The sequence below is a fragment of the Anolis carolinensis genome, chromosome 1 (genome assembly GCF_035594765.1).
Source record: "Anolis carolinensis isolate JA03-04 chromosome 1, rAnoCar3.1.pri, whole genome shotgun sequence".
Classification (NCBI taxonomy): Eukaryota; Metazoa; Chordata; class Lepidosauria; order Squamata; family Dactyloidae; genus Anolis; species Anolis carolinensis.
The window spans coordinates 262,011,764-262,037,506 of record NC_085841.1 but is presented as its reverse complement, the minus strand read 5'-3'; the positions used below and the strand labels follow the sequence as shown (position 1 = coordinate 262,037,506).

Sequence of the window (25,743 nt, the reverse complement as noted above, 5' to 3'; positions counted from 1 at the left end):
AATATTCACCTCAAAGTATTTCAAAGGTTCCAAGTTCTGCTTTAAATATTAAGCTCAATGGCACATACTTTTACTATATTTACACCTACAAAATGCAGCAGAGATACAAGCTTTGTAGTCCATTAAGGATTTCAAAGCTATGAAACAAAAATGTCTTCCAGTTTTGTTCAGCGGCAATATATTAAGGCTACTATAATGCTTACTTCTGTAACAACACATTGCTTAAAACCAAACTATGTTGAGAGGCCCCTAAAGGAAGCCTTTGGTTAAAATTACTAACACTGAAGATAATGGAAGCAAGAATAATGTTTTGCTTTAACATTTTGATACAAAGGCCAACTGAAAAATATCAAGCACTAGTTATCAAGCACTATAGAATTTCTCTCAACTTACTTGTTTCCACTTGAAATAACAAATTTTCCATATTATAGTAGCAATTCTTTCCATTAAAATTCACAAAAATATGTAAATACTACTGCAAAATTACATTTCAACAAAAGCATAGATTTTCTTGAATATTCACAAAGACATGTTTACAACTACATATTAGTGATGCTACACAAAAACATTTTTATCACTGACACTATTCTCTCTCACTGACTACTCCTTGAACAGCAGTCAAAGATGCACATCATTCAGAATAATTTTGTTTCATGCTCCCATAAGATGGTATAATCTATCAGAAGCAAATTGGATTAGAGAGGTTTTACCCAGGTCTTTAACAGGAACTACTTTATTTATTAGGAAAACAAAAGTACTGAAGACTGACCAATATTTTGTGGTAATTTTCAATTAGGTGCCTTAAAAATCATTGCACCAATTGGATTTTCTGTCAAGAGGAAAGTGAAGGAAACTATCTAAATATTTTCACAAAAGAGAAACTGTATATGCTTACTTCTCTCTTTTTGTCCCAATTAACTTGGAGAAGGGATATTACATGAATGCGACTGTTTCTAAACAACTCCATTTGAGATTCAACTATTCCAAAATAATCACTTTGATTTAGTTTTATGCACTGTATAACCAAGAAAATGTAGGCAATTCATCAAGAGTGCACAGGTAGCTTTAGTTGTTAATGCTAATATTAATAAAGAGATATTGCTGAAAGTTTGCTTCAAGAATTCCTTAAGCAAAACTCACTAGACCAATATGCTCACATTTCAAATACCTGCTTAGGTAGCAACCCACTCGCTGACTTTTTATAACAGGACTCTTATTGTGCAGAGTATGGCCAACTTCCAAGGTGATTACAGAAAAAGTATTGTATCCTTATTAAGAACAAAAGTAATAGGGAACTATGTTGTAGGGAAAGGCTATTGTAACTGTTAGAAACAAGCAAGTATTTATTTAACAAGTCTGCAAGTTTGTAAAAATCAAGTTGTCAAACCTCATTGTATGTTATTAAGAGAGACACATGCAGAAAGCTGGTCTCTATAAATGTTGATGTTGAAATAAATAATAAAACAAAGTGTGGTTATGTAGAAAATACAGATGCAGGAAATAGCACTGTTGCTATTATAGTACCAAATAATTTGGTAGCACACTAAGACTATAAAAATGAAAATTAGTTGCAGGGGTAATTCAGCAGCCCAAACTATCTACTGATATATTATTAATTACCACATGTTGCTGAACTTCAAGCTGAGTAATTATGTTTAGTTTACCATTAATGAAGAGCAATTAGAAGACAAAAATGTAATTCAGTGATGATACAAATGAGAAGAGTACACAACATAGTCAAATTATAAAGCTGGTTATTTTGAGATAAGGGTTTCATATATCAACAATTCCCACCCTTGTTTTTTGTATCAATGGATAAGAAAAGAAGTCAAATCTTATGTGGAGCCTGAGATCTAGGCCATCAATGCTATACTTCCCATATTTGTATATTAAGACCAAAGGAGAAACTTTAACAGCAATCTGGCAGAGATGTAGTAATTTTCTGGGAAAGTCAATCAGTATTTGGTGTGCTTATTATCCTTTAGAGTCCACTTCTCTCCACAAAACTTCTGACGTGGCTGACACATCTAACTTTTGCAAACAGATGAATCTTGCCTCTGGGAATTTGTTATCCACTTTTATATTCTACTCCTAAAACATGTTTACAGATGATGCAATGTAAAGACTGTTTTATATAGGAATCGACTGGTAATTGTGAATATCACATCAGGTAAGAGACAATAAGTCGTTTTATAAGTCATACAAAACCCAACCCCTTTTACTTAATCCCTTTTACTTCTGATTAAATTACCATTCTTTAAAAGGAGCAACTGGAAGAACTGTGTTTAATGCACTATTCTGGCATTCATTTAACTCTCATTTAACAGTTCAGATATGTTTTTTTAATTACAAGGCAAATATTTTCATAACGGCACACTCGGAACCACAAAAAAATTAAACCCAGAGAGAATGCTCCAACTTCAGAGATCTCATACTATACCGTGAATCGTGTCTGTCACCTGGAAACCAGAGTGCTCTAGGCACGATCGCATGGACAAGCCTGCAGCAGAGAACACATGCACATACAACTAAAATGGTACATTACCCTCAGATGACCCTTAATGCCACCCAACAAAACAAGTGTCCCCTTAACAGGATTTCTGCTATCAGGCTATTTGCCAATAAAAGGCATTTGCAATTATTCCTTGCTAAAAGACTTTAAGAGCAAGATTTACATCAGTAATTGAAAATTACAATTAAATGATTCCATGCATTTTTTTTTTCAATTACAAGCGATACCACAGAACTGCTGTCAATACTCCTAATCTCATTCTCTATACAACTGAAATGGCAGAGTCAAAAAGAACATAAAGTAATCAAAAATGCTTCATATTTTATGCAATAATTTGTTTTATCTGTTAGTAAGAACAGATTTAAATTTTTCAGTATCAGAAATGGGGTATGAGAGGTTATTCTCAGAGCTCTATTATTTGGACAATAGCGGTCGTCTGTAACAATTCAGCATTACTTTATATAGTGAATGCATCCTCCTGCAAATTTTAGATTAAATGTACAACAGAAGTTCTACAGTATTTCAAACCAAAATTCAACCTGTTTAAATGGATAGTTGTCTTTAGGGTTTAGACACTAAATAGTATGTTTTTTCACAAGTCTTTTCAAGATAAGCAGAGGGGCTAACATCCACTTTAGAGAATCTATATGCAAAAAAGGACTTCCTTGCAGCTGCAGATACACATGCTTTCAGTTTTTCAGAGTTAAAAAGAAACTGAAGTACAGCATGGCATTTGCTTTTCAAGCTCACTGGTATTTAGTTTGAACCTTAATCCTTCAAAAGGACATAGATGTCCCTTTTTAAAAACTCAACTCTCACCATGCCTTCATATCATACATTCAGACAGCGGCTTAAAATAAAAGCCATAATATAGGTCCCCAAGCCCTTTCTTCATAGTATCTTAAGCCAACTTAAACAATTTACATTTAACAGTATAGACTGACATTTGTGTCTTCCAGAAATTTTGAAAAAAGCAAACTGTAGTCATATTAACTGTGTAATGTCTAATTTAAAGTGGATTCAGCTGACATATGTAGATTGGTAAGTATTTTCCAATCATCATTTTAAAATGTTGACTTAATGAGTTCAAAACATTAAATTTTTTCTTGGGACTAAATCTGAACTTGATAATGACAGAAATAGCTTATTCATATGTGTTCTAACTGAAGTATTACTTTAACCAACTAAACCAAGTAAAAGATTACCTTCCTTCATCTTAAACCATTTGAATAGTAATTAAGGATTATATGTAATGTAAGAAAAATGATGGACATGTGTACCTGCATTTAAAATCAGCATCTCTGTGCTTTAAAAATATTGACAGCGTTTAAAAAACCTTTCTATATTATTCTTAGTTTTATAAAAATGAGTAAGTTCTCCAAGATCTCAAAAGATGAAAGATCAGCTTGCTTATATATCAAAGACTGATCTGGAAGAGACAAATGTTTATACTAAGACCCTCAATACAAGCTGAAAGTTTTACCTTGGGACTGTCTCTGCTTACTTAACCCTTAGTGAACTGCACCAAGAGCAGTCATTTCACTGCCACTATGGAAATAAAGGAAGTTAGATATCTCAAAAGATCTTTAATATGAAGGGAGAAAACAGTTAGGTTGTTAACACTCAAATGACTGGTCAAAGTAGACCTTGAAATTTTTTTTGCATCTGCTGTGTAATTTTCTTCAGAAAAAGATTTATTAAAAATATGGGATATTCATGAAAGTAGAATTAGTCGGCATCCAGATTTATGATTCTCCAAGCCTGGATATTCATAGTACCATGATTACAACATGTTCATCAGAAATTCTACAGGAATAAATGCCAAAATTCTTGAAATACCACTTTTCCCCCCACATGATAGAAAATTCTTGCAGTGCATTGATTTCCATCTTTGTTTTTTACACTGGCTGAAAGGTTTTTTTTAGCGTGTAATCAATCCATATGGTGTGCCTTAGCAACGGATTAATTAAATATTCGTTGTTGCTGTGACTACTGTATATACTCAACTATAAATTGATCTCATGATTGAGTCAAAAATAGGTTATGGGCCCAAAATTACAAAATTTGCCATGACTGGTTGATAATCTGAGGGTAAAACTTAGGGGTATGTTTACAATTGCAAGCAAAAACTATGCTAAATAACTTAAAAAACCATGCAAGTATAATGGTTTGTTTTCTGAATTGATGACAAGGGAACTAAATTGCAGCTGTGCAACATGAGGGACTTGCTTTGGACTACTTACATGCATGCTTCTAGCAAAACAAGCTAAGAGGGAGAACAGAGACCAACCCAGATCAAACCTGGGGTGGAGTGGTGATGCTAGAGATCTACGGAGTGGATTCTCAAAAAGCAACCCAGCAAACTCCTCTTGGCTTGATGTGAGTAGAAGCAGTTACCAAGGGTGTTTTGGGTAGCCTCAACTTTCTCCTCCCCTCTCTCTTGAATTAGGTGGGCCAGCCTCTGTGTGCCTCAAGCCAGGTGAAGTTTGCTGGATTGTTCTTTTGAGAATTTGTTCCCTCATTCTCCTCCTCACAGTCTCCTTGGAAATCCCTGAAAAACTGTCCAGTGTAATCACCCCAGGTTGGGCTGCTAGTGGGGTTTGAGGGAAGATTGTTGAAAAGCAACTCAGCAAACCCCTCCCAGATTGTGACATGAAAAGGTGGGAACTAGGGCAGCCTCGGCAGCCTCTTTCTTTCTCCCGCAGTCTGGGCAGGATGGTGTCTGCATCTCAAGCTGGGAGGACTTTTCTGGATGGCTTTTCAAAAATCCAGTACCTTGGCTCTCCTGCTCAAGCTCCCCAGAGGTCTCTGAAAAAACATTTAGAGTGATTGCTTTTAAAGTAACTCCTACAGAAAACTGAACTGTCCCATGGATAAGGTAACACAAGTTTTAGGGGAATGTTTTAACCTAAAAAGTCTCAATTTATAGTTGACTATATACAGTATCTTTATAATGTAGCCCTAGCACAAATATTTAAGGCTAATGTTTCACTGTAATGTACTTCTAAGATGGACAATAAAAAGATATGTTAGCAGTAACTTGATTGCAGATTTCCAAATCCATTATTTTACGTATTGTAATATAGAACCCAAGATTCATACGTGAAACCACAAACTGATGTCCCAAGAATACTTTCTGTTTGTTTTTGAATACCTACATGAAGATACATTAGTTATAAGAGATTTGAATACAAACAAAGACCCCTTGGAGATTTATAATAACGGATCATTACAGGAGGAGGATTTGTATGCATTAAATATCTGAATCTTTAATATAGTTCTCTAACCCTCATCTGCTATTGCCTGCTGTTTCATATGAATGATGAACTTATTATTATTATTATTATTATTTTTATTATCTGCCCACCCTTGACATAAGAGAAATACAAGGAGCCACCCTTCTATTAGTAGCAGAATCCCATTATCTGTCACAACAGAGTTCTATACACTACTACAAGCACATAAGTATTACAGCCAATGCCATCATTTATTGGCTTAATGCACAAAGTATGAAATGTACACCTGTCATTTTAAACAGCTATGCACATGTGACTCATACATGTTTAGAAGACAGTTATGAAGTTTATTATTAAATAAATCTATAGGAATAACAACTATATTTGTCTATCAGTTGCATAACTGGCAACCTCAGTGTCTACAACATGGTCAGTAAACACTTAATACAAGTATACTGGAACCCACCCTGATTTCAGATACTACTCATATTATTAAGTTATACTATAAAATGCTAAGTTTAAAGACTATTTCATACATACTCAATAATATATTTACAGGCAATGCACTATTTGGAGACATGTTCCAATGAATTTAATGATATTTATTGTTAAGTAAATGAATGCTGAATTATAACCTTATAAATTAAATTTTGTGGTTAAGTTTTTTTTCCTTTTCTTATTTTTTAAAAGACATTTGGTTCAGTTTATTACAAGTACAATGCTGGTGTGTGGAGAATTCTCCAAAGAGGTTCGAAAGAGTATTGACAGATCAGCTTTGCAATTTGGAAATGTTTTAAAAGCCACTTTTGTCATTTGATGTCTTAGGTGGCTTTTGTGGTAAGGAGCTTCTTTCATCAGGTTTAAGATATTGCAGGTAATGTTGCCAAGGTCAATCAGGCTGCAATTTATGTTCCAGTAGTTTCAGGACAGGCTAATATAACTATTGCCAAAAACTGGCTGGATCAAAACACAGCTGTTAAGTGATTAAATGACACCCACCACTGGGAATACATTGCAAATACTTAAATGTCTATTCTTAAGTACTCTACATATTTTCAAGTTCAATTCAAAGCATTAACTCTTATCATTATAGTCTTATACAGCTATTCACCAAAGTTCCTGAAAGAATGCTTGCTCATATATCAGGGTATCCATACACTTCTCTTCATCTTTGAAACCTTTTTTCAGGACCCTCTCACTGAACAAACATGGTTTCAGAGAGGTTTACCTGACATGCACATTGTATTTTAGTGCCATACAAAACTATATCTTATACTGTAAGGTTATCAATACTTGATTTGCTTTCAGCTGTTCATAAATATTTGTGATTTTGAATATGTGCTTTTATTTTATTTTGTATATAAATTGAAAATAGAAATATGGCTGAAGAGAAAAAAACCCCCATCTAAAATGGATGATATACCCACAGTGAACTGCTTCCCATTTAATATTTCCAATCTTCCATATTAAATATGAAACTAACAACATGGGGAAAGGGAGCACAGGGTACTTTTACCAATTGTTTTGTTTGATTAACAATATTAAAGGCCGGGCATAAACGGAATTTTGAAAAATGTTTGTGAACTACTGTGTAATGAACATTAATGATGCAATTTAGTTCCAGACAGGAAACAATTTATTATTAATGCTGTTTCTCAACTCAAGTCTGTAAAACAGAGAAGACAGTAAATAGTAACACCTTTGAAAATGTTATTGGCAAAATGCAACAGCAAACAACAACTGCAACTTGCCTAAGTTTCTAAACAATAAAAAATGATCAAATCTAGACAAGAATTCTCAAATTTATCAGCAAGTATGAAAGCAATATTGTGTTTCAGTATTTCATGCCTATTCTAATTCAAGATGTTTAAATATCTACCCAATCCACTACCAAATACTCACCATTTGTAGAATTGCACCATATAAACGAAGAAGAACAGTGCGTGGTTCATCTGCAACAGTCTCTATGGTATCAGGTAATGAGCACTGGAATAGCATGTTGCTTAGACCTCCCCTATGAAGACAAGACACATGGGGGATCCATTTGATTCATTTGTCCATAATGGTAATATTATGTGCCATGAACAAGAGTACTACTTATGTTAGTCATTAGAGTTTGAAAATGTAGAGTTTGAAATTCCTGACTAAAGGAATTCTAGGAGTTCTCGTAAAAAATGGCCTTTTTCAATTCCAGTTCACCATAAACAGTCCATTTTTCTGCAAATAACTTGGGACATCATTCATGGAGTTACCTCATATTATAAAGCTAACATCATGACGTATCTTAAACTGAAAGTCAGGGAATTGGCTCTCTGCATTTAGGCCTCTGAATTAACCCAATTCTCCATTTTGTCTATAACTAAATTTCTTATTTAACTAATATAGTAGGCCATGACACAAGGAGAATCAGTGTGGTGAACTCTGAAGACCAGGATTTGAATCCTAGTGGGTCACCTTGGGCAAGTCCCAGTCTCAAGTTTCAGAGAAAGGCAAACCCATTCTGAACCAATCTTGCCAAGAAAACACCTGTCAGGTTTGTGTTAGGGTGGTCACAGTTCATAAATGACTTAAAGGCAAGCAACATAACACCAGATATTCACACTGATTTTGAAGAATGCCCCCTTAATACATGGTTTGTACTTTTGTGTCTAATTTTTAGAAGAGAAAGGGTACACTGCTTCTCTTCTCATTTTGAACCCAGTTCCTGGGCTCACAAAGTGCCCTGTGTGTTGATTTTGTCCTATCTGCTTTAGAGTCTACGTTTTAAGAGACTGAAAAGAGTATGCCTCAAGAAACTGCCCTCCTTACTGGGCACTTCAACTGTAGTTGAGAACACTGAAGAAGCAGTAATTATGGGAAATTTTTGGTACCATTTTTACACAGAAAAGAACTGGAAATAGATACAAAACCTTTTACCATGACAGGTAAGATATTACTCCAGGTTAATGTTCATTTAATTTCACTGGACAATATACAATTAAATTTATTCTATTCTATTTACCTATGTAAATGTACAGAGCTTACTGAGGGAAGAAGATGGTTTTACAGAATATTTTCCTGTTTTTCAGTTTCTGAAATACTTAGACACCAGCCCTCACATGAACAGAAAACCAAATGAGTGCTTTACTCCTTTCACAGGTTGTTCTATACTCTTTTCTAACTCAATTACAGCAGGCCAGTAGCAAAGATTAAAAGGGGGAGTGAGTTGTTTTTCTTTTTGAGGAAGACAAAACACAATGGCATGAAAGCCTCCAACACACTCTTTACTTCCTTGTTTTAAGTAAGACCAAAAGGGGAAAATCCCAGCTACAGTTATGTCCAAGAGCAAATCAAGCAAATTTGTTTGTCCCATGCAATTCAGACTACATTTAACTTTCCAACCCAGACTTCTTGCTGGTTTGGGGGGGGGGGGGGAATGCTTCCAGAATATTTGCTTCCTTTTCTACTTAGACAAGTAAACATGTAATAATAAGAATTTTGACAGCTACTAATACTATTGTAAAAATAATTGATCAGAGAATGGATATATGAAGCATGTGTAGTCCTATGCACCTTATTTACACAAAAGAAGCAAGATATCCATATTTAAAACCATTTTAAATATACAAATAACCATTAAAAACAGGGTTGTTGTGTGTTTTCCAGGCTGTATGGCCATGTTCCAACCTCTGAGGATGCCTGCCATAGATGTGGGCGAAACATCAGGAGAGAATACTTCTGGAACATGGCCATACAGCCCGGAAAACACACAACAACCCTGTGATTCCGGCCATGAAAGCCTTCGACAACACAATAAAAAGACAGCTTTTTTTAGTTTGAATTCCTTCCACTGGAGGCAGAAAAGTCAAGGTTTAATAAATAAAGCAAAAGGAATGTACTTATACGTGTACAGAGCATCAGATTGCACAAGAATTATTCTCTACCAGAGTACTGTCAGCACACCAAGGTTGAAACAGCATGCTTCATGCAAACATGTGTAACAGAACCCTGTAACCGCCTATTATGAAGATACTGCTTACACTGTAGATTATTTGTATTTAGGAGACAGAGTTTGCCTTTGCCTTACCCTGAGACTGAAAAAATGGCACTTATCAATAGTCATCCACTGAGTTTCAAATCCTGCTCTACGGAGTCACAGCACAACATTCAAACCACCATACTATGTTGTCTCTCAAAGAGACGTAGTGAGGGGGGGGGAAGCATTTTCATCTCATTCAACCTTCAAGTACAGATCTGTTTTTGAGGTAGCAAAAAAAAAACCTTTCAAAATTACAACGCATCATGGAAGAAAGCTACATTTGTCTCTAGTCAGGCCTAAACTTAAAATATCTGTCTGTTATAACTCCACTGATCTTGAATCAATACATTAAAAGGAAGTATTTTTTAACTCCATGATGAGACTCTACACCAGTGGTTCACAACCTTGGGCCTTCAGGTTTTTTAGACTTCAGCTCCCACTGTTTTTAATAGCTGGTAAACTGGCTGGGATTTCTGGGAGTTGAAGTCCAAAACACCTGGAAGCCCAAAGGTTGGAACCACTGCTTTACAAAGAGAAATAGCTGCTTCTTAAATGGTTCAATGATCACAGTTTCAAACAGATAGGAAACCTTGCTTTCTCTAGCTTAATGCTGCTCAAAATTGTGCCCCTTGTACTTCCTAAACCACTGACTGGAGATTTCCAGGAAAGAAAGAAAAGGGTGTAGCCAATGGGTGCAAATATAGCAGTAATGCTGGCCCATTAGGAAAAAGAAACCCCTGTCAGTTCCTTACATCAGACAGATTAAGCACTACTCAAGATATTATGGACTACAATTCCCATCAGCCACAGATACTATGATCAATTGCTATGACTAATTAAAGCAGCTGTTCTCAACCTGTCAGTCCCCAGGTGTTTTGACCTACAACTCCCAGAAATCCCAGCCAGTTTACCAGCTGTTAGTATTTCTGGGAGTTGAAAGCCATCTGAGAACCCACAGGTTGAGAACCACTGTATTAAAGGATGTTTGAATATTTCGGGAGGGCACTGGATATTCTATTTTTGACTTAAGCAATCTATTACTGATGACCATTTAGAAATACAACCTAAAATGGCATAAACAGATGGAATTCAGTAACTTCAATGATAATAGTGTCAAGATATATATGTAAGAATTCTGTTTTCAGTCTGGTATCACAAGGCCACAATATATGACATGATGTTCCATTTGTCTTTCATGATAAGATAAACTTCTTATTAATGCCCCACTGCACAAAACAGGAAGGAAGAAGAAGCACTTTGCTTTAGTCCTCCACTCCCACAAATACAGCTGTAATGCTGCTGAGAGAATCAACTCTGAGCAGCAGTGTTGGAAAAATACTTTTTGTGGCCAAAGAAACGAACCTAGTTTGTAAGGGCAGCACTGTTCAAGTGGAAATATCCATAACTGCTTGGAAATATAGATTAAAAGGAAGATGTAGCTAAGGCACTAGAGCAGGATGGAACTGGGGAGGTGCAAATTACTTTCTCCCTAGGAAGGTAAGGATGATTGACAGCAAGCCTTGCCAATCAGGTAGACAGGAGGGCGCAGCCATAGCCAGCATGAAAAATTACAACCCTACACCACTGGTAAACACCCTATCTTAAACAAACTTTAAATATTGTATTGATATGAAGGCTGCAATCCAAAGCATACTTAGAGAAAATATGCTCTATTCACTTCAGTAGTATTTACATCAGTACAGTTCTTCCAAACACTCTAAAAATATTAGTATTCCAGTCACTCAAATCTTAGCTACCTATGATTTTTGAGGAAAAGCAGAACCTTGAGCTCAGTTACTACTGAAGCACTGAAATAACTAAGTTGGCATTTAAACCAACAACAAAAGAAATCAGCATTAGTTCTCCTTGATGAAGTGAATGGTAATTGCCTCGACAATCTAGTTTAACTTGTTTATAGGATTCATTTTGCTTAATTTAAGAGACCATTCTGTAAAGAAAATATACAATCTCACAATAAGCTGTTCAGAAGACAGAGAGAAAAACTTTCCACTCCAGATTTACCAATATTGTATGCAACTCAGTTATCTACTCATTACTGGCTTTATGAGTAAGAGCAAGACACCTGATACTACAGGAACTTGTTGCCAAGAAATGACTCATACTGCTGAGCAGTCTCATTAAAAAAAATCTCAGGGCAGAAGCATAATGCCAAGCTGAGTCAGTTTTGAGCCATGCATTTTAGAAAGGGCCACGCAACTTTATCTTCACTCATCCAGCATTTGGACTTCTAGATTCCTGAAACTTGTTTCATATTGATCAGATGACCAAGTTAAGTGAACAGCATATTTCAAAAATTTAACAATCCTTGAAATATGCATCTCTTAAGTCTAATACATCAGAACTACTGTTATCTCACGTTTAGAGATTTTTATACAGGGATCATTGGACAAACTACTGTGACATCTTATTTTTCTCACATATGATAAGCTAAGTAGCAAGCCTTAAGAATCCCCTACATTGTGCAAAACTAATCTTAGACTGAAGTCAGAAAATCATTTTAAGAATAAGGTATCTCTAAAGTAGCAAATAAATGTACTCTCGTTTCTCGTTTCTAAATCCAGTTGTGCTCATTGCTACATTTCAAAAAGGCCTCTACCCCAGTGATATTTGAAAGGATATCATGGGAGCAACAAATTCCAACGTCAGGAAAAGATAAAAATAAGGAAGATTTTCCTGATGGTAAGACCTGTTCAGCAGTGGAATACGCTGCTTCAGAGCATGATTAAGCCAACTTTAGCATTCCTGAAAATGTTCAGGCAGAAGATGGTTATAACAAAGTATGATTCAACAGACAATACCTGAAACAAGTAACTGATGGGTTTCCTTACACCAGTGGTTCTCAACCTGTGGGATGTTTAGGCCTACAATTCCCAGAAATCTTAACAGCTGGTAAACTGGAAAAGTATTCGTACCATACATCAAGGGAACCACTGACCGCATATGGAAGCTGATGAAGAAACACAACCTATAAACTATCTACAGACCTACTAAGGCAGTGGTTCTTAACTTGGGGTCCCCAGATGTTTTTGGCCTACAACTCCCAGAAATTCCAGCCAGTTTACCAGCTGTTGAGATTTCTGGGAGTTGAAGGCCAAAAACATCAGGGGACCCCAGGTTGAGAACAAATGCATTAAGAAAATCAAATAAATGCTACATTCAGCAAAGGACAAGAGGGATCCTCTAATCTCTACAGGAGTCTACCGTATACCATGAAGCTGTGGGCAAGTCTACATAGGGACCACCAAATGCAGCACTGCCCAAACACGAATCAAGGAACATGAAAGGAACTGCAGACTAACTGAACCAGAGAAGTTAGCCATAGCAGAGTACTCGATGAACCAACCTGGACACAACACAGCACATTATTTGAAAACACAGAAATGCTGGACCACTCTAATAACTACCATGACAGACTACACAGAAAAGCCACTGAAATCCACAAGCATGTGCACAATTTCAACAGAAAGGAAAAAACCATGAAAATGAACAAAATCTGGCTACCAGTATTAAAAAATTCTAAAATTAGGACAACACTAAAAAAAAAGAAAAAAAAGAATTCCAGACAGAAAACATTCAGAACCAGCTAATACCTCCAAACAAAGGATTACCCCAGGCAGTAAGCAGCTAGTCCTTGAAGCTGCAAGTCCATTCAATGCTAATCAAGGTGCCCAATTGCTACATTAACGCTTGCCTCAAACAGACAAGTGTTCTTTCTCCCACCCTGGACTTTCCACAGATATATAAACCCCTCTTGCCTAGTTTCCAACAGATTTCACAACCTCTGTGGATGCCTGCCATAGATGCAGCTGAAACATCAGGAAAGACTGCTTCTGGAACATGGCCATACGGTCCAGAAAATTCACAGAGGCCCATTTTTGGGTGTGGTAGGCCAAAACACCTGGGACCCACAGGTTGAGAACCACTGCCTTAAACTGTCCATTGGGTGCACTTAGAGCGGGCATGGGCAAACTTGGGCCTTCCAGGTGTTTAGACTTCAATTCCTAACAGCCTATATTGTGGGAATTGATAAAACACCTGGAGGGCCAAAGTTTGCCCGTACCTATCTTAGCCGAGGGACTCAGCCGAGGCAAGGAAAAGCACGTCCAGGCACATCACATCCTCAGAAGAAGGGAAACTCCCCCTCAAAAGATGTTCCATTATTAAATGAAACAGCCCTTTGTCCAACACCAGACACCTTTCATTGTGTGAAACTGCACTGTGAGGGCGTTGCTGAGGAGCCCTTCTGTACCCTGCCGCATTCGATGAGCCACTAAAGAGAAGGCCATAGAACAGGTATGGGCCAAGTTGAGCCTTCCAGGTGCTTTGGACTTCAACTCCCACAATTCCTGACAGCTTCAGGCTCTGAAAGCCTCAGGCGCTTAAGCGGATGAGGAAAAGTAAAGGGCCCGAGGCTGTGAGGAATGGTGGGAGTTGCAAATCCAAAGCACCTAGAGAGTTGGCCCATGCCTGTCCTAGAATTAGAGATGAAGGGACATCCAGTCCAACCCCATTCTGCCATACAGGCACGCTGACACCAAAGGGGGCACATGCTCGGGGGTGCTGCTGACCTGATGGGCGTGATGCGGATCTGGTCCTCGCGCAGCCCCCGCCACGCCCCCCGCAGGAACTCCTTGCACCAGAGGTAGGCCTTGCGCCGGGTGCGGGGCTCGGGTTGCTGCTGGTCCTCGGCCACCGCCGGCGCGGAGGGCGGCGTCGGCGCCAGAAGCGGCAAAGAGGCCGGCACGGACAGGGGGGGCGGCTGCTTGGCCTCGGCTTCGGCCTGAGAGGAAGGCGGCAAGGGAGGCGAGGGCGACGGTGGGAGAGCGGGCAGGATCGGGCCCAAGAGCAGCCCCAGCGGGGAAGGGTCGGCCTCGCCGCCGTTACAGAATTTGGTCTTCATGACGGGACAGAGAAAGAGAGCGCGCGAGAGAGAAGGAACAACGGTCTCAGCGGGAACCTCCTCGCGCCTGGAATCTCCGCAGAGCGTCTGCCGCGCGCGCCAGCCTGGAGGTTCTTATAGCTTCCCCGACACGCGGACACCGCCCCCCTCCCCTCTCTTTGCCTCCCCTCCTCGCGCCGAAGCTGCGCACGCGTTCACCTCAGGCTCACTAGCCCCCCTCCCCCCCCCTTCCTCCTCCTCTTCTTCTTCTCCCGCTCCCCTTCGCCTCTGTTGATTGGCTGCGGGCCGAGGCACCCGTAAGGTGAATGCGGTGGCTGCGCCGCTCCCTGTCGCTGATTGGTCCAGACGGAAGAAGCGGCGCTGAGAGGCTATTGGCTGCTTTCACTCCGTTGCTCTGGTGATCAGTGCGGCTCGGCGGCTTCGCCCGTTTCCCAGGGAGGATGCCTCCTGCTGCTGCTGCTGAGGGAACACAAGGCGAGGGAGGGAAGGAGGGAAGGAAAGATGGCTTCTCCGAGCTGAGCTCCAGTTCCAGCTGCTGTCCCGGCTTTCCCCAGCACACGGCTGTTCGGCAGTAGAACTCTCTGCCTCAGAGTGTGGTAGAGGCACAACTCCCAGAAATCCCAGCCAATTTACCTGGGAATCCCAGGTTGAGAACCACTGTTTTAAACAGGCTGGATGGCCATCTGCTTTAAATGCGATTTTCCTGCTTCTTGGCGGGGGGTTGGACTGGCTGGCCTATGAGATCAATTCCTACTCTATGATTCAGTGATCCAACCTTTTGGATCTCCAGGCAGGTTTAGACTCAGGAGAGGTCTATGATTCTACAGTGGTCTCCTTCCCCCCCCCCCCCCCAAACGTATACCCCCCTTTAACAGCTCATCGTAGCCACCCTAAATGTGTGAAGGCTAAGCATATATACAGGGTTGCTGTGAGTTTTCTGTACTGTATGGCCATGTTCCAGAAGCATTCTCTCCTGATGTTTCACCCACATCTATTGCATGCATCCTCACAACTTCTGAGGAACATGAAAGGCACTGCAACCTAATCCAACTAGAGAAGTCAGCCATAGCAGAGCACTTGATGAACCAACCTGGACACAGAATATTATCTGAGAACACAGAAATGCTGGATCACTCCAACAACCACCATGTCAGGCTGCACAGAGAAGCCATTGAAACTCTCCTGGGCACACAGAAGACTTGGGCGACTTGGAAGGTGCTGAACAGACTGTGCTCTGGCACCACAAGATGCAGAGCTACACTTAAGAAATGGGGCTACAAAGTGGAGTCCACAACATGCGAGTGTGGAGAAGAGCAAGTCACAGACCATTTACTGTAATGCAGTCTGAGCATGATGGAGGACCTTCTTACAGCAACACCAGAGGCACTCCAAGTGGCCAGCTTTTGGTCAAAAGAAATTTAATATAATGCCAAGTATTTAACTTTGTGGTTTTTCTATACATTATAACTATTTTCAATTCACTTCTGGCATGATAAATATAAATAGTTTTTTTCTGCCTAAGTATAGTATCTTACATTTGTCCTTGTTGAAATTTATTTTATTAGTTTCATGATTTAACCATGACAAATGACAATTCTATATTCTAACTGGGTGCATCTCTACCGTAGAATGAATGCAGTTCGACCCCACTTTTTAACTACCACGACTCAATGCTATGGGAGCATGAGAGTTGTAGTAGTTTCACAGGTCTTCGGCCTTTTCTGCCAGAGAATGCTGGTACCTCACCAAACTACAGCTCCCATGACTCCATAGCATGGAGCCATGGCAGCTTAAAATGGTATCAAACTGCATTCATTCTACAGTGGGGATGCAGCAGTGGCCATCCCTGCCTAGCCAGGCATTGCCCAGACCTTAAACCACCCTTTCAGATTATCTTTTGATTTCAGCACCACTGCAACTAGAATTAATGCAGATTGATTTCACTGTTGACTACCACATGGGAGTTGTAGTTTCACAAGGTCTTTTACCTCTGCCAAAGAGTGCTGATGACTCACCAGAACTACATTTCCCTCGATTCTATAGCATTGAGCCTGTGGCAGTTGAAGTGGAATCAAACTGCATCCAAGATGCACCCCACAACCTTTCATCCTATCAAGGGTTTATGTGGGGGTGGGGGTGAACAAAACACATCGCCCCTCCCCCAAATTATAAACTGTTATGTGTGTGTGTGAATACACTTTTTGTATGTTTAGTTTGTGTGTATGTATATCTACATACCGTATATGTAGCTTGTGTGTATACATATTTTGTATGGTAATCTTGAGTATGTATATAAACACATTTGTATGTTAAGTGTGTGTGTATAACATATGTACACATTTTGTATGTATGTGTGTATATATATACATGCACACATTTTGTATGTTAAGCTTGTGTGTGTGTATACACACATTTGTATATGTCAAGTGTGTATAAATATGTACACATTTTTGTTTGTGCATATATATACATATATGCACAGATTTTGTATGTTAAGCTTGTATGTGTATATACACACATTTGTATTTAAGTGTGTGTGTATACATGTGTACACATTTGTATGTGTTGTGTGTGTATAATATATAGGGGGATATATATATGTGTGTGTGTGAGAGAGAGAGTACAGTAGTCTCACTTATCTAACATAAACGGGCTGGCAGAACGTTGGATAAGCGAATATGTTGGATAATAAGGAGGGATTAAGGAAAAGCCTATTAAACATCAAATTAGGTTATGATTTTACAAATTAAGCATCAAAACATCATGTTATACAAGAAATTTGACATAAAAAGTAGTTCAATACGCAGTAATGCTATGTAGTAATTACTGTATTTACGACTTTAGCACCAAAATATCATGATGTATTGAAAACATTGACTACTAAAATGCGTTGGATAATCCAGAACGTTGGATAAGCAAGTGTTGGATAAGTGAGACTCTACTGTATATCTATTATAAACGCTGCCCACCCCCTGCACCTTTTGTGAGGAATAGCCGGTGCCTCTCTGCCCCTCCCGCGCCTGCCTTCCTGTCTGCCTGCCTGCTTTCCTATCTATTGCAATCTCCATTTTCTTTTCTTGGTCTTTTTCAACCACCCTCCTTCCTTCCCTCCCTCCCTCATGTCTCCTTGGCACGTGGGCTCGCAATCGGAGAAGGCCTCGTGCCCTCCTCCAAAACCTCCGACACGCGAGAAAACAAAAGGAAATGGAGGGGAAGAGACTGTGGAAATAGAAGTCCAGTTGAAATGCGCTGCAGGGCTGTCGAGTGGCGAGTTCGGGGGAAGGTCACGGGGAGAGCGACCCGTCCTCCCGCCTCCTTTCTTTCTGTCTGTCTTTCCCGGCTGCAGTTGCTGTATGCGAGATCTCATGGGCGCGGCATGATTTCATGTGAGGGACTCATTGTCGTGTGAATGGCCAGCTTCCAGAGCAGAGCTTTACACACTTCCCATGTTGGTGCCATGCTTTCCAGGCATGCAGCCTTTCGCGACCTGGTAATTCAATATTACTAGCAAACCGGAGGTCATGCCAACAGAGGTTTGGAAGGGTTGCTGTGAGTTTTCCGGACTGTGTGGCTATGTTCCAGAAGCATTCTCTCCTGACGTTTTGCCCACCTCTATGGCAGGCATCCTTTGGGGTTGTGAGGTCGGCTGGAAACTATGCAAGGGAGATTTGGAGATTTTTCCTTCAACTGTACTGCAGTTTCAACAGAAAGGAGGGAACCATGGCAATGAACAAAATCTGGCTACCAGTATTTTTAAAAAACTCAGGACAGTAAATAAAGAACAACACTTGGAAAACGGGAATTCCAGACAAGAAACAATCAGAAACAGCTAACACCTTCCAACAAAGGATTCCCCCAGCAGGAATCAGCCAGGTCTTGAAGCTGCAAGACCATTAAATGCTAATCATGGTGATGAATTGCAATATGCATATTTTCCTCCAGAAGACAAGAGTTCTTTCTCCCACCCTGGACGTTCCACAGATATATAAACCTCACTTGTCTAGTTTCCAACAGACCTCACAACCACTGAGGATGCCTGCCATGGATGTGGGTGAAACGTCGGGAGGGAATGCTTGTGCAGCATGGCCACACAGCCCGGAAAACTCACAGCAACCCTGTGATTCTGGCCATGAAAGCCATCAACAACACATACGTAGTACTGCAGTTGATTCTTGTGTAGTTTCCTCTACAGCCGCTTCCTGCGGTTAATCACAAACACCCTTTTCAACAGATTTTGTTTTCTTAATTAGAAACGTATCAATTTCAGTGGTCATTACTCTATCTACACTTGAACACCACTAGCATTGCACTTCTGAAGTGGTCAAACTTCTCTGGAGGTTTTTAAACAGGCTGGATGGCTATCTTGGGCTGAAGGGGGTTGGGCTCGATGCCCTTGGAGGGTCTCCTTGCACTCTAGTGAAGCACAGGCTGCTTGGGAGTCAGTGGAGTCTCCTTCTGTGGAGGTTGTTGAGCTGAAGCTGTCTGGCTGTCTGTTGGGGGGGCTTTGACGCTGTCTTCCTGCCTGGATGAAGGGGATTGTATTAGATGACCTTTGGGGGTCTGTTCCAATGCTATGTTTTCCCTTCTCAATGTGGGCCCCTCCCCTGAGCTCCCCCTTCCCCTCCCTATCCTCCATGTTTCCTCCCTCCTCCTCCTCCCCACATATTTGGGGCAGGGTGGAGAACCAAGGACAATAGGGCGTTATTGTTGCTCTTGCTGCCTCCTCAAGCAGTCAACAACACACTCCCAGACAGTCTTTGTTTGTGGGGGCTTTTGGAACATGCCATTCATAACCATTTGGAGATTATAACCTTTTGGAAAAGTTTGAACTTTCAGAGAAGAACCAAAAAACCTGTTTGAGTAGAATCTTCTCATACGATATACAACCAAATGTAATATGCAAGGCAATATCTTCAGCTGTTAGACTGAACCTATTGTCTCCGATCTGTTTGGAACAAAGAATATGCCAGTGCATAAAAACGGCAGAGTTTCAGAAGTGTTTTTTCAGTGCCTAAAAAATGTATCTACTTGCCCATAAAACAACTAGTGTAGTTTTATATCATGCACTCAAGAGACAAAAATGAAGTAGGCTTTGGTAAAATAACATGTTTGGTTTATTCACAACCATCATGTGTTCGGCATAACAAAGGTGCATAGCTTATCAGTCCAGTTTCAGACACTTTGCATTGTTTTAAACTTTGTATATTGTATTTTATGACTGTTTTAACTGTTTTAACGTTTTAGTTCATTGTATAATGGTGTAACGGCATCAATTGCCACTTGTAAGCCGCCCTGAGTCCGCTCGGGTGAGAAGGGCAGGGTATAAATAATTGAAATAAATAAATGTTTAAGATAATTTCTCTGTGCAGATGACACAGGACATCTTTCTTACAGCAAACAAATGTTTGCTCTTAGCAGTCCAAAGTTTAAAAAGAATCTAAAATGGAGTCTGAGATCTGAGCAGTCTCAGATCAGATCATGTAGTCTGCAGCCCCTCCTACAACCTCTCGGGAAACATAGAGCAAAAGAAGCTGCATATCAGAACATGCATACAAAACAGTAAGCAAACAGAATCATAACAAATATTAACAAATATCAGAGAAGGCTTAAAGAAGGTTGTAATGTTGATGTGCCTGACATTAATTCATCCCTCCAGACGTTCAGTTCAGAAATATGGAAAATTACAGCTCCAAGTCATTTGGAAAGATTTTTTTAAAAGTCCTGTTGCTGACTCATGGGATGATGAATGAACTGAACTCATTGTCACAGCACTTGCTTGTAGCAATGGGAGAAATTGGCAGTTTAAAACCTCTCTCCCCTGCTTTGCCTTCTTACGATTGATTTACTACCCTTCCTCCTCCAATAAAGTGAATTTATCTCTGTTTTTGATCTCACTTATTTTCTTACAACAAGCCATTTGGAGGGATGGTGGTGATGTCACAATTGTATGATACCTTTGAGCCATCTTTCAGGTTGGAAAGCAGCCAATCGTGGTCAATAATAGCTGCTTACTTCATAAAGGGCTAAAGTCTAGTCTCTAGGGGTGCATCTACGGCTAGATCCACACTGCCCTATATCCCAGGGTCTGATCCCAGATTATCTGCTTTGAAATGGATTATATGAGTCTACATTGCCAGATAATCTGGAATCAGATCCTGGGATATAGGCCAGTGTAGATCCAGCCTTAACTGTAGAATTAATGCAGTTTGGTACCACTTTAACTGCCATGGCTCAATGCTATGGAATCATGGGAGTTGTAGTTTGGTGAGGCACCAGCACCTGTTGGCAAAGAAGGCTAAATACCTTTTCAAATTACACTTTCCATGATTCCATAGCTTTGAGCTATGGCGGTTAAAGTAGGGTCAAACTGCATTAATTCTACATTGTAGATACACCCTCAGGCCTCTCCACACAGCTGTGTAGAACCCACATTGAACTGGATTATATGACTCAGATAACCCAGTTCAAAACTGATACTGTGGATTATCTGATTTGATATTCTGGGTTTTGTGGAAGGGCCCTCAGTGTGGTGCAGCCAGCTCTCCATATCCATGGGTTCATCCATCTACAGAGTGAGCCATCCATGGCTTGAATAGATTTTTTAAAAAATCTCAAAAACCAAACTTTGTGTTTTCTAGTTTATGTAAAGGACACCACTTTATTATGGCATTGTATATAATGGGACTTAATTATCCACAGATGGAGTACCTCATCATCCTACAACTCCCAGGATTCCATAGCATTTAAAGTGGTGTAAAACTGCAGGTATGTTGTGGGGCAACCCCCAAATTTATTTTGTAGGGCAAAACTAAATTATGCATTTTATACCATATTATTCTTACTGCATCTCAGACCATTACGGCCTTACATTGCTTCAGGATTCTTGCAACTTATACATGCTCCTTGTTGGATTCCCCTCACCCCAACACAGGAATCTACTCCAGATACTTCAGGATACTTCAAGAAATTGTTTAGAAATCATACACCCGTTTTTAATTAACTCAGTATAGGCTTTCAAGCAAACTCTCCAGTGAGTTCAAATATGCCTGGAAGGGAAAAGTGTTGTGGAATGATGTCCTTCTCTACCAAAAGCACAGTGTGGTTGCTCTCTGTAGTATTGACTTTTTGATAAAGGTGCAAAGGCCTCCCTGTCCCAGGCACAGCAATCACGAGATGAAAGGCTTTGGTGGCACAGTCCCAAGAATCTGCATGTCCAGGAGCCACGCTGGCCGTAGATCTGGTTATGTAAGAAGTGACTCACTTTACATGAAAGCAGATAAGTTCCTGTCACCTGTGTGGATTTCCTGGCTTATTGTAGAAGTATGTTCTCTTCCAATACACTGACAACTGAGCACCTTATAATGGTCATTGTAAAAATGTAAACACACAAACACCTACAGAAAGTCCTGCTCTGAGGTCATTGTGCCATCCTGACCAGTTTGGTTTTTCTCAAAATTTTCCATATTTCATCTGGACTTTTTTCTCAGCTCCCTCCCCTCTGCTGTCTTGAACAAGCTTTGCTCTATTTTCTGTTTCTGGGGTGCACATGAACTGTGGCATTAATGCAGTTTGAGCCCACTTTAACTGCCTTGCCTCAACACTACCGTGTTTCCCCCAAAATAAGACAGTATCTTATATTAATTTTTGCTCCCAAAGATGCACTAGGTCTTATTTTCAGGTGATGTCTTATTTTTCCATGAAGAATTCACATTAATTGTTGAACAAAAAAATGAACATTTATTATATACTGTACAGTAGTTGTCATCACAAACCAGCATAACCAAACATACGGTGAATCTTATCAATAATTTCTTGTTACTATCATTATTTCCATGTACAATAATCTATGGTACGTACATTTACCGATCCTGCATGCTCTGGTGTTCTGTTCAGTGAGCTTGCTTCCAAACAAAAACTTTGCTAGGTCTTACTTTCAGGGGAGGCCTTATATTTAGCAATTCAGCAAAACCTCTACTAGGTCTTATTTTCTGGGGATGTCTTATTTTTGGGGAAACAGGGTATCTAATCTTGGAAGTTGTAGTTTTACTAGGCCTTTAGCCTTCCCTGCAAAAGAGTGCTGGTGCCTCACTAAACTACACTGAACTACATTGAGCCATGGTAGTTAAAGTGGGCTCAAACTGCATTAATTACACAGTGCAGATGCACTCTTCTTCTTCCTCTCCTCTCACCCACCCACCCACATATATGTATCCTTCATACCATTCTATGCTTAATGTTAGATGGGACTTCTATTCACACCTGTCTTATAAAGCATTGTGTCTGACTTCACTGCACAGCCTGATACTATTTCCCCTGTCATTCTGCACTTTAGGGCAACGGACTAGAAGTATTTAGCAGATATTTTTAAATTAGTCATACCAAACTGCAAATCCCAGGACTCCATAGGGTGGACAATCAAGTGGTATCAAATCACAATATCTGTGTAATGTAGATTAACTCAAAGACGTTCTGTGGTATAATGCCCGAATTCCTAGTGTTTCCCCAGCCTCACAAGTAGTAGTGAAGAACTATGGGGAAATGCTAATTATTTAAAATTTCTATTATGTGTCATTTTATGCATGTTTGCTGTTGTAAATTTGTTGTTATAGTCTATATGTTTATGTATTATTTATTTCATGTTTGGCACTTGCAGTGCTTTTTTGAGCTGCCCGAGTCCCTTCGGGGATATGGTGGCGGGGTATAAATAAAGATGATGATGATGATTATTATTATTATTATTATTTCTGAGGAGTCTGGAAATGTAGATCCTGGCACCTAGATCTGTTCCATAACTCCTGATTTTTGCCTGAAAATATTGCGTGTGAGAAGGGAGGTTTTTAGAGAAATATATGAGTGTGATAGAGTGATCTCAGTGTTTGAGTAAGGGCCCTTCCACACTGCTGAAAATGCAGAGAAATCCGGTACAAAATGCCAGTTTTCTCCACATTTCTTGGCCACGCAGGGAGCCAAAATCTTGCTGTTTTGCCTGAGACATGTCCAGATACCCATTTGTGCTGATTTGCAATTGGCATGATCAGCATGGGTGGGCATGGAGATCATCCCATTTCCCTCCCTTCCCCGTTTCCCCCTTACAAACAGAGAAAGCTCTTGGGGAGAAGGGATGGCTGTGGGGACTGTCTCGTGGGGTCGTAAATGGTGATCCCATAATTAAGTCCCTACTGCCTTCATACCTGCCAAGGTCCAGATCTTTCAGTAAGATTCAGATATTTGCAGGTATTTTTAAACCTGGAATAACCCTGAATAATCAGATTTATTCCACATTGATATGGGTTAGCCTGGAGTATTACTTGGATGTCCCAGGCTAACCCGTTTCCTATGACACATTATGTGGTTGTATAGATGGGGGTCTAAGACTCTGGGAGACCATAGTTCAAATTCCTTCTCTAAGGGTGCATCTACATTGTAGAATTAATGCCATTTGAATCTACTTTGACTGTCATGGTTCAATGCTGTTTCACAAGATCTTTAGCCTTCTCCATAGCATTGTTCCATGATACTTACAGTGGTTTCAAACTGTTAATTCTGCAGTGTAGATGCACCCTAGATAAACTTTGCCAAGAAAATCCATAATGGGTTGGAAGTAAGTTAGAGGTAACTTGAAGACACACAGTAACAACAACGACTTTTGAAAATGCAAGAACATCCCACATTTCTCTCTGTGTTTTTCACCTGAGGTGGAGAGGGAGATGATATTATTCTACTACAATAAAACAAATACATGGTAATGGGATTTGAATGATACATGCAACGTATACCTGCAATCAGGATAAGAGTGAATGTATATGATAAAATAGACTATAAGCTTTTGCTGTAATACATGTGTTAGCTTTGTAATGTGTCACAAAACTGTGCTAGTTTTGCTTCAGTGGACTAACACAACTATCCATCTGGAAATACTTTTTGATGGATCTGTTCTTTAGTGACAAATTGAAACATGGGGGTGAGGTGCAGCAGGGAGTTTCCAAACAGTAAAAAAGGTAATATTCTTTATGGAGACTCTCTCTGAAAATTGAATTCTGCATATCCCAAGCTGAAAGTTAATGGAGCATTATGTTTTGTAAGTAAAATGTCTGGTTAGTTTGATAGGAGTTCTTCATAGTGTTTTTAAAAATTCTCTGCCAAAGCTAAAGCGTTGAACCTTGAACAAAACATGAAAAAAGAGAGATGTCAGACACAGCAGGCATTTTATTCCCTGGCAGCTGTAAGCAGCAAATTCTTGCTTTGTCTTCACAATAGGTAAGCCTAGCTCAAAGAAACTCGAATTGCTTTGTGATACTAACACTTGCTACTCACGTTTTTGTGCAGATATCGACACTGCATATCAGTTGTAAGAAGGGACTTTAGTTTGGTCCCAGTGGAAGCTCTGTTCACTTTAATTAGTCAGTACAGAGCTTGGAAAAGTTAATTTAGGGGATTACGGTTTCTTGAATTCCTCAGACAGCATGGCCCCTTTCCCAGTCTCAGCACTTAATACTGCATGCCACTGATTTGCCCTATCATGACTCATCCCCACGTGACGAGAGAACACTTGTCCCTACTGTTCAGAGTTTCTGCACCAATGAAGCCTCCTGGATCATTTGCTAAGTGTTCTCTCATTTTTATATATAGAATCATAGAGCTTGGAAGATACCGCAAAGGCCATCCAGTCCAACCTCCTGATATACAGGAATATACAATCAAGGCACCCCTGTCCAACCTCTGTTTAAAAACCTCAGAGAAGGAGACTCCACCACCCTCTAAGGCAGCATATTCCACCATCAAACAGCTCTTACTATCTGGAAGTTCTTTCTAATGTTTAAGCGGAATCTCTTTTTCTATCATTTGCTTCATATCCAGAGGCGGTCCAACCATAAGGCGAACTAGGCACTCGCCTGTGGCGCCATCGCCCCGGGGGCGCCATCATCCTGGGAGGAGGGCGCCACTCTCTGCCTCCTTCTCCTTCGGACCTCCCGGTGCCCACGCTGGGCCTTCCAGCCGGCGCAGGACCGCCTTCGCACCACGTGAGCCCACCTTTGGGACCTTCAGAGATTGTGAG

The 25,743-nt window shown here is 40.0% G+C and overlaps 1 protein-coding gene across 1 annotated transcript in view; it reads right to left on the bottom strand.

The window, feature by feature from the left end:
• chka (choline kinase alpha) overlaps positions 1-14,862 on the bottom strand; it is a 28,893-nt gene extending 14,031 nt beyond the window's left edge. Inside the window, exons 1-2 of the mRNA XM_003214845.4 lie at positions 14,356-14,862; positions 7,651-7,762 (exon numbers count right to left, since the gene is read on the bottom strand). Of these exons, the coding sequence (XP_003214893.1) occupies positions 7,651-7,762; positions 14,356-14,687 (444 nt within the window). The 5' untranslated portion in view covers positions 14,688-14,862. The remainder of the gene's footprint in view (positions 1-7,650; positions 7,763-14,355) is intronic.
• Positions 14,863-25,743: the final 10,881 nt, after the last annotated feature.